Source organism: Peromyscus leucopus, chromosome 22 (assembly GCF_004664715.2).
Source record: "Peromyscus leucopus breed LL Stock chromosome 22, UCI_PerLeu_2.1, whole genome shotgun sequence".
In the NCBI taxonomy this organism is placed as follows: domain Eukaryota; kingdom Metazoa; phylum Chordata; class Mammalia; order Rodentia; family Cricetidae; genus Peromyscus; species Peromyscus leucopus.
This window is the reverse complement of record NC_051081.1, coordinates 35,203,120-35,215,203: the sequence shown is the minus strand read 5'-3', so window position 1 is coordinate 35,215,203 and position 12,084 is coordinate 35,203,120. Positions and strand designations below refer to the sequence as shown.

At 45.3% G+C, this 12,084-nt stretch overlaps 1 protein-coding gene across 1 annotated transcript in view; it reads right to left on the bottom strand.

The window, feature by feature from the left end:
• Selenoi (selenoprotein I) overlaps positions 1-12,084 on the bottom strand; it is a 39,629-nt gene that overhangs the window by 10,631 nt on the left and 16,914 nt on the right. The window contains exons 4-7 of the mRNA XM_028874305.2: positions 11,299-11,373; positions 6,980-7,242; positions 5,310-5,418; positions 760-808 (exon numbers count right to left, since the gene is read on the bottom strand). Coding sequence (XP_028730138.1) covers positions 760-808; positions 5,310-5,418; positions 6,980-7,242; positions 11,299-11,373 — 496 coding nt within the window. The remainder of the gene's footprint in view (positions 1-759; positions 809-5,309; positions 5,419-6,979; positions 7,243-11,298; positions 11,374-12,084) is intronic.

Here is a 12,084-nt window from a genome sequence, read left to right as displayed (position 1 = left end):
AAGCTATATAGAGCCTGTCTGGACATGGATAAGAGGCCGGAAGACAGAGCTGAACGCTAAGGGACTGAGTAAGGGAACAAGGTAAAATAACAGGAGCAGAGGAAACAGCCAGAGCAAAGTTATTGAGATGTGCAAGAACAAAATATATTTGGACAAAACAAGGCAAGGCAGGACAGCCAGCAAAGATGGGGTTGCACAAATCGGAATGGAAAGTCCACCTCTATCCTACCTCAGAAACCATGCCCCAATGTGAGAATGGCAGCCTGAAGTTTGGTCCTAACCCACACACACTCAGAAGTAACTACACTGTAATCCTCCATAACAAGAATGTGAACCAGTCAGTATACTTCACAAGAAAATACCCACTCCTTATAGGGAGGTTCACTCACAAAAGTGACACGCTTGAAGACGGCTGAGCCCCAAACCTTCACAAACGACCTGACCGTTTTACAGTATAGCTGAACTGACTACATTAGCCAACAGAGACAACCTCAATGATCACTTTCCCGCGCTAGATCCGAAAGAGGCTTTTAAACCTTTTCAGAATGTCCAAATCACAAAAGTAAACACTTAGCCGGGACTGATGGCACACACCTTTAATCCCAGAACTCAGGAGGCAGAAGCAGGTGAATCTCTGTGAGTTCGAGGCCAGCCTGGTGTACAGAGTGAGTTCCAGGACAGTCAGGGTTACAACACAACTGTTAAAGATTGCCTTCCCCCACACACACACACAACTTATAAAAAAAAAAAAATACTTACCTAAAAAAGTTTAATAAACTCATTGGAAGTGTCACACATAATGCACAGCCTAAAAAGAAGAATATTTAAATTATTATGAATTTCAAGATTGATTATTTTACAGTAACTGCATCCATGAAAAAGTCTGGTATTTTAGGCCCAGAAGTCTTCATGTTCAAGCTTCTTGTCTAAAGAGCAGTTACAGGTGAGAGAGGCGGTACAGCCTGTGACCGTCTGAAGGGACCAGCCTGGACTTCACTTCGGCCTGCCATCAGCTACTCACAGAAACAGGACACTGGGCACCCCGGCCTTCCCGTGCCTCATTTCCTCCATTGTTGACATAGGAAAACAGTTGTACCAACCGCACAGAGCCTGAAAACTGCAGGGACTGTCTGGTGTCATAAAGACACCAGAGCAGCGCCCGAGCAGAGCAGACTGGAAGTCCATGGGAGCTACTCCAAGGGGGAGGGGGCAGACACCGTTCGGGATCTGCTGCTTCCTGTTTATCTTTAATCTTCCCAGAACCTTCCGTTTCTCTCCCCCGCCCTATCCATGCAACATTTATTTACCTTAAACCTAAAAAACGATGCGTGGACATTCTGAGAAAGCCACCCACCGACTGGGGCCCTACGGCACAGTCACCCCGTCACACCCCATCGTCTGCTAAGTTCTAGAGCTGTTTTCAGTTCTTAACATCCAGCTGCTCACCCTGCCCAGGAACTAGTCTCGTGAAATCGAAGCACATTAAGCATGCAGACAGTTCGTGTTCTACGTAAGTTACCAAAGGAGAAAAAGCACCTTTATTTATTCTCTAAGTGGACTTTATTCTACGTTCTCTAGAGAACACTGAACTGTTAAAGACTTCTCTCTTTTTTTTTTTTTTTGGTTTTTCAAGACAGGGTTTCTCTGTGTAGCTTTGCGCCTTTCCTGGAGCTCACTTGGTAGCCCAGGCTGGCCTCGAACTCACAGAGATCCACCTGCCTCTGCCTCCCGAGTGCTGGGATTAAAGGCGTGCGCCACCAACGCCCGGCTAAAGACTTCTCTCTTAAACTCTAAATTTCAAGTACACAATGGCTATGGAACCCATGGATGCAAACCTGCTTTTCAGAGTGCCATACTTTAAGGCTAGACTTAAGGCCAGAAGATGGAATTGCTACAGAAAAATCAGGTAACTCATTTTTAAAACGTGAAATGAGATATAATCTAAGGGTATTATGGCCACAAAAAGTATCTTATTCCTCACATTTCTAACTTATCACATAGGAACTTCCAGAAAACAAACAAAACAAAACAACAACAACCAAAAAAACCCCACCAAGATGGGGGACTAGAGAGAGATGGCTCAGCTCTTGGGAGCACCCAGAGGCCCGGGGTTCAGTTCCCAGCACCCACACGGTGGCTAATAACCACCTGTAACTCCAATTCCAGGGGATCCAGTACCCTCTTCTGGCCTCTGTGGTACACAGACAAGTGTGCAAACAAAACACTCATGCACACAGAATTAAAAAATACAAAATAAGCCATCGACATGGGGCTGAAAGATGACTCAACCGTTAGGAGAATCCAGGTTCGGATCCCAGCACCTACATGGTGGCTCACAACCATCTGTAACCCCAGATTCAGAGGCTGCAATGCCCTCTTCTGGTCTCCATAGGCACAAGACATGCACACGGTACACAAACATATATGTAAACAAGACATCCACACACATAAAATAAAACTAAAAACAAACAAACAACAAAAAATTCCACCAAGTTAAAAAGTATCTTAAAGGGAAGTTTATGAAGCCCACAAGTGAGAGAACTGTAATTAATCAACCGAAAGGACTAATGCAAACAAAACACAGGAATCTGAAGGAAGTGATCAACAATTCTATTGGGAAAATGGGCTAGCGTATAAAAACACACAGGAAAACAAACGTAAATGGTTATTTAGCCTAGGTAAGTTCATTCATGAGAAATACAAATTGAAACTATTCCAGTGTATCATTTCTTACCCATTGGTTAACAAACCTGACAATATACTATATGGTGAAACTTAAACTATAAATAACAAGCGTTTTCACAACAAAAAAAAAACCAACAACACTATGGAGTGGGATATGGAAGTGTTCAACATAACGGCAGGCATTTGTCTTTCATTAACAGTTCTACTTCTAGGAATCTCTATCACACTAGCCTGGCCAAAAACATGAAAAGACACATGCACAAGACTATTCACTACGGCAATGTGTGCGAGAGCAAAAGCCTGGAGACGGTCCAAACACTGACTGAAACACGCCAGTCTATCACTACACTAAAGGATCAGGAAGCTAGAAGAGAGATGAGGAAAACCCTTAGACGCTATCATAGATGTACTAGCAAGTGTGAGTGTGGCGGGGGAGGGGGGAATGACGACAGACGGGGAGCTACAAACAAGGTGATAAAATGATGCATGCTTTCCTAAGCCGTAAATTAAAGCTAAGAATATGGCTGGAGAGACGACTTAGTGGTAAGGATGCTTGCCAAGCCCGACAACCAGAGCTCTATCATGGTGAAGGAGGGTTGTCCTCTACACCTCTCTCTCTCCCTCTCCCTCTCTCTCTCTCTCTCCCTCACACACACACACACTCACTCACTCACACACACTCTCTCTCTCTCACACACACACACACACACACACTCACTCACACACACTCTCTCTCTCTCACACACACACACACACACACACACACACAAATATATAAAAAATGAAAACTAAGAATGGCTGAGGGAAAAGGAGAATAGGTAGAATATAAAGCTATACTTCTGAGCTGGAGAGACGGCTCAGAGGTTAACAGCACTGGCTGCTCTTCCACAGGTCCTGAGTTCAATTCCCAGCAACCACATGGGGGCTCACAACCATCTGTAATGAGATCTGGCGCCCTCTTCTGGCATGCAGGCAGAACACTGTATACATATTAAATAAATAAATCTTTTTTTTTTTAAAAAAAGCTATTCTTCTTTGAATATATTGCTTTATACATTTTACTTTGTAATCATGAGTATTTTTCTATAACTATAAAGAATAAATTTCAAAAGAAAGCCAATCCTTACAAGTTGAAGTAAAATTTAAATGTATATATATCCAAAAAAGGTGTCCCAACTCTAAGTGGTACCTTTCTTATCAGTTAGTTCCTTTTGCACTCATCATTTGGACTTTACGTGGTATTTTCATCATCAACTAACTTTAGTCCTCTAGCTGTCTGCTGAACGAACAGCTACACAAGATCCGCAATGTCTGCGGGTAGCACTAGCTGAAGAGTAAACACTGTTAGGACTGGCATACAATACGTGAGCCCTCTCATCATTACAACAGGGACAACCAGACACGGGGCGCTTCCCGATGCGCTCGTATCCACTTTGGGCTTAGCCGAGGGAGCTATCGCGAGGACAGCGGACTGTGTACAGGCCAGCACGAGGGGTTTGGAAAGCAGTAAAGGGCAAGGGTCCTAGGCACTTCTGGGGTCCTAGAAAAAATGCTAACGATCTATGAACACAAAAGGCACACACAGGCTATTGATCTGTTGCTTTATCTAAACACGACCCTGCCTATTCCAGCTCGGTAAAGGATAGAAACTACGTAAAGCTTAGAAACTGCTGGTAGGCACAGACCTTTCCGTGGTCTGGGCCATACATTTAGAAAACACTATTTCATCTACCAAATGTTTATCGGTATGAAAGTGGCTCATTTAGTTTTTTTAAACCTTGAGAAAGTCACTTTTCCTCTCCCGCCATTTAGTGACTCTCTCAATCGAGCCGCCTGTCCCATGGAGGTTTGCTACACTTTATAGTTAAATGTTAAATGTAAAGAATTTAGAAACATCTACCGTCTGAGGCATTTTTAAACGTTAACCATGTGCTTTAATGGACACTGAAGCCAGGCATGGGAACACACATCTCTAATCTCAGCACTTGGGAGGCGGAGGCAGGAGGATCAGGAATTCAAGGGCTTGGTTACATAAAATCCTGCCTCAAAGAAACAGAAAGAAAAAAAAAAAATGGGGCTGAAGTGATGGGGTGGACAAGAGCCCCTGGAAAAGGAGGGGTGGTACAGGTTGGAGCAGGTGTGGTGGCTTCCGTTTACCGTGCAGGCCGCCTTCGCAGAGGGTAACAGACAGGCCATAACAGTGGCAACCACACCCCAAACCCCCCCGAGGTCATCGACACAGCACCAAGGTACCCAAGGGGAAGAGAGGCTTCATTTTTCATAAAAGTCTCCATAGTTCATCTCCTCTTTCAAATGAACAATTTTCACTTGAAATCCACTAAATGTAGGTCCTCCAATACAGTCCAGACCTCACGGGAGAGCAACTTTACAAAGCTTGTGTGCTGATCTACTTTGGCATTTCTGTCCGATTAGGAAAAGCCTGCTGCTCAACAACCAACCCCCCTTGTTGTCTCTAACATTCTGGGGGAAACCCTGTAGGGCCGTGGGGCTGTTCTGCTCGCTGGAGAACAAGGAAAGAGCGTTATCACTTGCTACGGTCACACACTGCTTTGGGTGGGTAACAAAGTGGTGGTTAGAACAGGCTTCGACATGGAGCTCCTTACCAATAATCATTGCAGTGAATAGGTCTCTATATAAGAAATTAAACAGGAAAGGTTCATACCAGGCCTCAACTCCCACCACAGCAGTCACTATGTAGACAAAAGAAATAGTCTGGAAGGAAACACAGACAGAACAAGGCGGCGTCAACAGCTGATCAACGAGGAAGCCAGCAGTGCGTTATGCGTCATTAAGTCTAATCAAAGTGATTACTAAAGAGGGCTTAAATCTGCTCTGCGGTGAGTCTTCTTCCCCTCCAACACTGCCATTAAGTAGCCGCCATGTAGGCAATGCAGGCAAGTGGTCACCATCTGGAGCCCTTCAAAGGCGGCTCACAAACCGGTGAAGTCGGAGGAGGACTCGATTTGCCCACCTAACCAACTCCATCAGCAAACACGTGGACCCAGCTTCCGGTTTCTCTATTGGCTTCTTAGGGCAGACGGAGAAACCGCAGCACAGGAAGCCGAGAGCCCAAGGCAGAGAATTAAGACAGGCCTATGCGCCGAGACAAAGCTCTCTGCTCCAGGGAGTCGGCAAGGAGGACAAATGGCCAGCAATCCAGTCCTACGGGCACTTTCTCCAGAACATAAAATAAAAATCAACATGTCTAACTAAGTCATATTTAAGAACATTAAGAAATTATTAAGTTTTAACATAAATAATGGCATTGTAATTATAACATTTTTAAAGATTTTATCATTTAGAGATACACTACAAAATACTTAACCACATTTCCTATAAAAGAATTAGGAAAACGCCGGGCGATGGTGGCGCACGCCTTTAATCCCAGCACTCGGGAGGCAGAGGCAGGCAGATCTCTGTGAGTTCGAGGCCAGCCTGGACTACCAAGTGAGTTCCAGGAAAGGCGCAAAGCTACACAGAGAAACCTTGTCTCGAAAAACCAAAAAAAAAAAAAATTTAAAAAAAAAAAGAATTAGGAAAACATGGACAGCATTCATGATGCTAGAGGCCATGTGTGGGTAACTGCTAAAGCTAAGGACTAAGTCCACTGAAGGCTCACTGTCACGTTTTTCTTTTGTATGTTTGAAACCAATGATGTGCTGGGGGAGGGGGGGTGGCCCAGTCTTTAGTCCCAGCCTTCAGGAGGCAGAGGCAGACGGATCTCTGTGAGATCAAGGCCAGTCTGGTCTACAGAGTGAATTCCAGAACAGCCAGGGCTACACAGAGAAACTCTGTCTCAAAAACAAAAAACAAAAAACAAAAAAAAAAAAAAAAAAATCCAATGAACAGAACCTATAGACTTTTACATGTCGGGCAAGTACTCCAGCACTGTGTTACATCTCCATCCCAGAAAAAGAAAATGTTACAGCATCAATTCTCTCTCCTTTTTTTAAAATCTTTATTTTTAAAAAAAAAATTTAAATTTTACGTGTGATTTGCCTACATGTATGTCTGTATAACACGACTGCCTGGTGCCCAGGGAGGCCAAAAGAGGGCATCAGAGCCCCTAGAACTGGAATTACAGACAGTTGTAAGCCGCCATGTAGGTGCTGGCATTGAACCTGGGGCCTCTGAAAACGAGCCAGTGCTTTTAACCCTCCCGGGCCACCCCTCCAGCCCCACACCTCAGTTCTAACTTGCTAATGCCTAAGAGAGAGAAGGGCAGTAAACACTCCAAAACATGCAGAGCATTCAGGGCAGACCGTGTACTTACCACTTGGCTAATGTCATAGCCCCAGGGCAGGAAAAGAATGCCTGTGTTATACTTTTCCCAGTGAGACAGGATGAAAGAAAACAGAACTACCCAGAGCAGGAGGTAAAGGACGAAAACACTGACGCCAGTCGGTCCGCGTCCGAAGATGGAGTACACGGTCACAACAAAATAAACACATGACCAACTATCCAGGCCATGGTCAAAAAGCTCCCCTAAAGGGGTGCTGGAATTGGTTCTGCGTGCTTGTTTTCCGTCCACTCCATCTGCAACAGAACACAGAGCACAGACAGGTCAGCAGCTGGCCAGCTCGGAGAAATCGGCTTCAGGAAACGACTGGAAAGACACAAATCCAGCCATTGAATGTCGTGCTGCTCCGAAGTCCTCCAGAGTCTACTCTAGAGTTCCTGCAGTCCAAACACCTCAGAAATAAGGTAGCTCCTTCTTAAAAGATCATTTGTTTGTTTGTTTGCACTCGAGCGCACACACCTGAGCCACGGATGTGTAAAAGGTGCCGAAGGCCAGAAGAAGGCATTGAATCCCCAGGGGCTGGGATTACAGGCAGCTGTAAGCCACCCGCTCTGGGAGCTGGGAACAGGACTCGGGTTCCCTGGAAGATCAACAGCACTCTTACCACGGAGCCCTCCCTCCTCCTCCAGCCCTACAATTTCTCAAGGTAGAATCTAAAAGCTCATATCATATTACATCAAGTGTAATCATATTACACCAAAAAAAATGGCGTCTTTTTTTTTTTTTTTTTTTTTGGTTTTTTGAGACAGGGTTTCTCTGTGTAGCTTTGCACCTTTCCTGGAACTCACTCTGTAGACCAGGCTGGCCTCGAACTCACAGAGATCCGCCTGTCTCTGCCTCCCAAGTGCTGGGATTAAAGGCGTGCGCCACCACCGCCCGGCGAATGGCGTCATTTTAGATCTAAGAAGGAAGCATTCTAGTTGGACTCCTCCACACAGGGCACAAGTTCTCACAGCATTCCCACGGTTGCTCGTTACAATTCTCTAACTAACCACTTCTTGCTCCAAGAATCAAAGGACTTCAGTTATCACACTCTTCTCATCCTCTGTGAGCTAAGGGTCTTTCTTCACAGCTCTGCTCTTCCCTCACTTGAAGTCAGTCAGCAAACACTATGACTCAACTGGCTGAACCTGCACATCGCACGCACTATTCTTGGTGCTATAAAAATGATAAGAAGGGGCAGAAGAGACAGCTCAGCAGTTAGGAACACTGGTTCATCTCCCAGAGGACTCGGGTTTGAGTCCCAACACCCACGTGGTGACTCACAACCATCTGTAATTCTAGCTCCAGGGCATCTGACAGCCTCTTCGGGCCTCGGCAGGCACCAGACACACACATGGAACACAGTCATGTACACAAGCAAAACACCCCACATATGTACAATTAAGACAAATAAGTAAAAATGAGAAGACTCTTACAATTGAGTTTGCCCTTGGAGTGCTTACAACTGAGAAAGGGACAGAAGACAATCACTAAAGGCATGAAAGAGGCCTTTAGGACACGCTGAAATGTGAGTGGGGACATGAGGACTGAATTGGATTTCAGCAGGTAAGAGATACAGGAGTATGCCCTTTCAAGAGGAGAGAAGTGCTATCGGCAACATGGCTGGGCTGGAAAACCACAGTGCAGATTCAGATGTCAGAGAACACAACTCATGCTCAGAAAGTGCGGGAGCAGTGGGGTCTGATTAGAAGCCAGTAGGGCCAGGCAGGAGTGGCGCATGCCTGTAATCCCAGCACTCGGGAGGCAGAGCCAGGCGGATCTCTGTGAGTTCGAGGCCAGCCTGGTCTACAGAGTGAGATCCAGGACAGGCTCCAAAGCTACACAGAGAAACTCTGTCTCGAAGAAGAAAAAAAAGAAGAAGGAGGAGGAGGAGGAGGAGGAGGAGGAGAAGAAGAAGCTGCTAGTAGCGCAGAGGCAGTATCAGAAGGCTCAAGGAGGGCTGGAGAGCTGGCTTAGAATTTGCTGCTCTTGCAGAGGACCCAGATGCGGTTCCTAGCATCCACATGGCAGCTCACGACCACCCTTATCTCCAGTTCTGGGAGATCTGATGCCTTCATCTGGCCTCCTCAGACACTTGACATGCACATGGTGCACATATGTACACGCAGGTAAAACATTCATACATCAAAAACAGAAAAAAAGTAAACCACCACACTTGGTCCTCTACTAGAGACAAACAAAACCTCTAACAAGAGACTTGAGCCACTCCAAACGTTTTGGGGGTTAGAGGGAGCTACAAAAAGACATATGACTAGGACACGAGACAAAGTCATGCTTTAGCTAGGTTCGCTCAAACAGTGTGACTGTCAGGCTGGAAACAGGGGCCCTAGTCGGTTAGCCTAGCTAGAGGGGGAGCACCACGGGAATGAAAAGCTGGTGGCAGAGGAACGGTAACAAAGAAGGACCCAAACTGGGGTGCGGGGGTGCAGATCTCCACTCAGGTGACAGAGAAAAGAGGGTCTCAACTGGAGCTGAGCCACAAGCGACACTCTCGGAGAAAACCAAACAAGTAAAACTGAGAGACTACATAAAGACGGGATGCACAAGAGACCCAGGAAGACAGGTGCCCAAGTTTCCAGCCTGGGTACCAGGAGAGCAGCAGTGTTCTCACAGAGAGGGAAGGGGAGATGAAGCGGGGCGGGGGTGGGGCACACGGGGCTGGGATTCTTTTCTGCTCCTATGTAGCTGAAACAGCTTTAAAATAAAAATAAATAAATCTTTCTCTTATTCACTGGCTTAACGATTTTCTAATTTCTGTGCAACTCATATGGTTAAACCATCAAATACACAAAATACATATTAATTAGATTTTCTGCATTTTTCCAGCAACTTCATTCCAGCTCCCTACGTTAGGTCTGAGTATGTTTCAGAATGTCATTTTTTGCTCAGAATGGTGGTGATTTATAAGACACTCCATTATTCTGAAAGACATGCTCAACCCTAACAAAACTACTACTGTGCCAAATAACTGCAATGCTCGTACAGTCACACTTAATAAAGACTATAAACTGCCTCCTGTTAGTTCAGGACTAGCTCTGCAGCCAACTGCTTGTATCAAGTGAGGCTCTTTGCAGAACTGTGGACCTGAAATAACCGGAACATGGAGCCTTAGCAGGCTCATATGAAATGCTGCGGATAGCAAGAGCTCACAGGTCACCCCATCTTTCCCTAGTCCTCAGGCAGCCCTTAGCAACCAACTCCATTAGCAGCACTTCAAAACCTGCTCACCTTTTCTAACAAGTGTATAAAGCCTCTACTCAAGCATGTAACCTTTAGCTAAGGTTTCCCTGGCTCTTAGAGACCTCACTGATCTCTTCTCTTTTACGGCTCTCACCTCTAACCACATCAACACTAATGTGCCACATTATACTGGTTCTGCGAGAACAAATTATTTGTATTTGAAAACACTTAAACAACTTGAACTTCAGGTCTGCTATTTTACATGTATTTGAAACCAAATGTTGAACTGATACTGGGTGCCAGGCAATGTTCTAGAAACGTATGATGTAACAGTAAACAAGAATAAACTCAGTCTTAATATCCAGGTCAGGATTCCTTGCCAAACTTAAGGCCAAAATAGTGTCTTACTCCAGGAGCTGGTAAATCTGTGGTAAAGGCCCAATAATGGATATTTTCGGCTTCATGGTCATACCCATGGTGAGACTCGGCTGCAACCCCTCAACACACCTTTATTGCAGGAAGGCAGCCACAGAGAGCACATAAGGAAAGGCACACCGGCCGCTGTGCTCCAGCAAAGCCGTGCCAAGGGAGGCCACTCTCGTCAGGGGTGTGGTTCTTGGCAGGCTGCCCCGATGGCGCTCACTCCACCCATGACATATGGCAGCACTAACCGGGCTCAGTGGGTAAAGAAGCGAAGAGGACATGAGGTTGGGAAGAGGGAGGATGCGGAGGGGGCTCCGAGAAAGCTGAGGAGTGTATGTCTACAACCTAGACATACGATGTGTATGCAGGAAATTACTAAAGAGCTCGGGAAAATTTCCTGAACAACAAAAATAAACCGCACAACAAAAACCATCAACCAAAACCTTATTTACTTCCAAAAATAGAAGCTATCCAGATTTGGCCTGCAAGCAGTCGCCTGCCAATTCCTATTTTATTCTGAATCCCTAGCAGTGACGCTGCTTTTCACAGATTCAAAAATATAAATGAACAAGACATTAACAGACCCTAGTTAAAATGAGTGAAGCATAGAATAAAATGATAATTTAATGAGTGAAGTCTTGCTGATATGCCAGCCACGGCTAAATGAGCATTTGCCAGTTTCTTACCTAGAGTGTAGGCTACAAAGTTGAGGATGCCCACGACAATCCAAACCCAGTCAGGTACATGCTTGTGACCTGGTGCTGTAAAGGGAAGCAACCAAGATTTTAATAGTCTAATTACAATAGCTCTCCCCACCCCACCTGCCGCCAGTGAGAAATGGGGCTACTTGTTAATGAGAGGTTAAGTTACTTCACAACGTATTCTGATGCAGAACTAATAGTGAAAGTTAGCAGGTCCCAGGTTAGTAGGACTCAGGCCTGTAGTTCCAGCTACTCAAGAGGCTCAGGCAGAGGGATGGAAAGTTGGAAGCCAGCCTGGGCAACTTAGTAAGACCCTGCCTCAAAATAAAATTTGAAAAATTCAGCTGGATTTAAAGCTTAGTGGTACAGTACATGCCTAGCATGTGTAAGGCCCTGAGTTTAATCCCTATTACACACAAAAAAAGACAAACAACAAAAAACCTAGTAAGGCCCAACTAAGGACCATTTTCAGAGGAAACCAGGAGTCATGTAAAGAAAAGAAATGAACAGATGGAAGGCGACACCGTTTTCCCTGAAGAAGAGAGGTGATTTTTCTTCTATGACTGGAGATAGGAGAGGGTCATCCCTGGCATTGTAGGCTTGGTGGGCCCTACTTAGTACTGATTCTTAGACAGTTTGACAACCCTAAAGTTCTGTCTACATGTAAATCTTTTTTTTTGTAATGTCTGTGAACTTATGCTATATACTAAAGCTCACCCCGAAATCCTGACTCTCTTGCCCCCCCCCACATACAAAGTGCTGGGATTATAA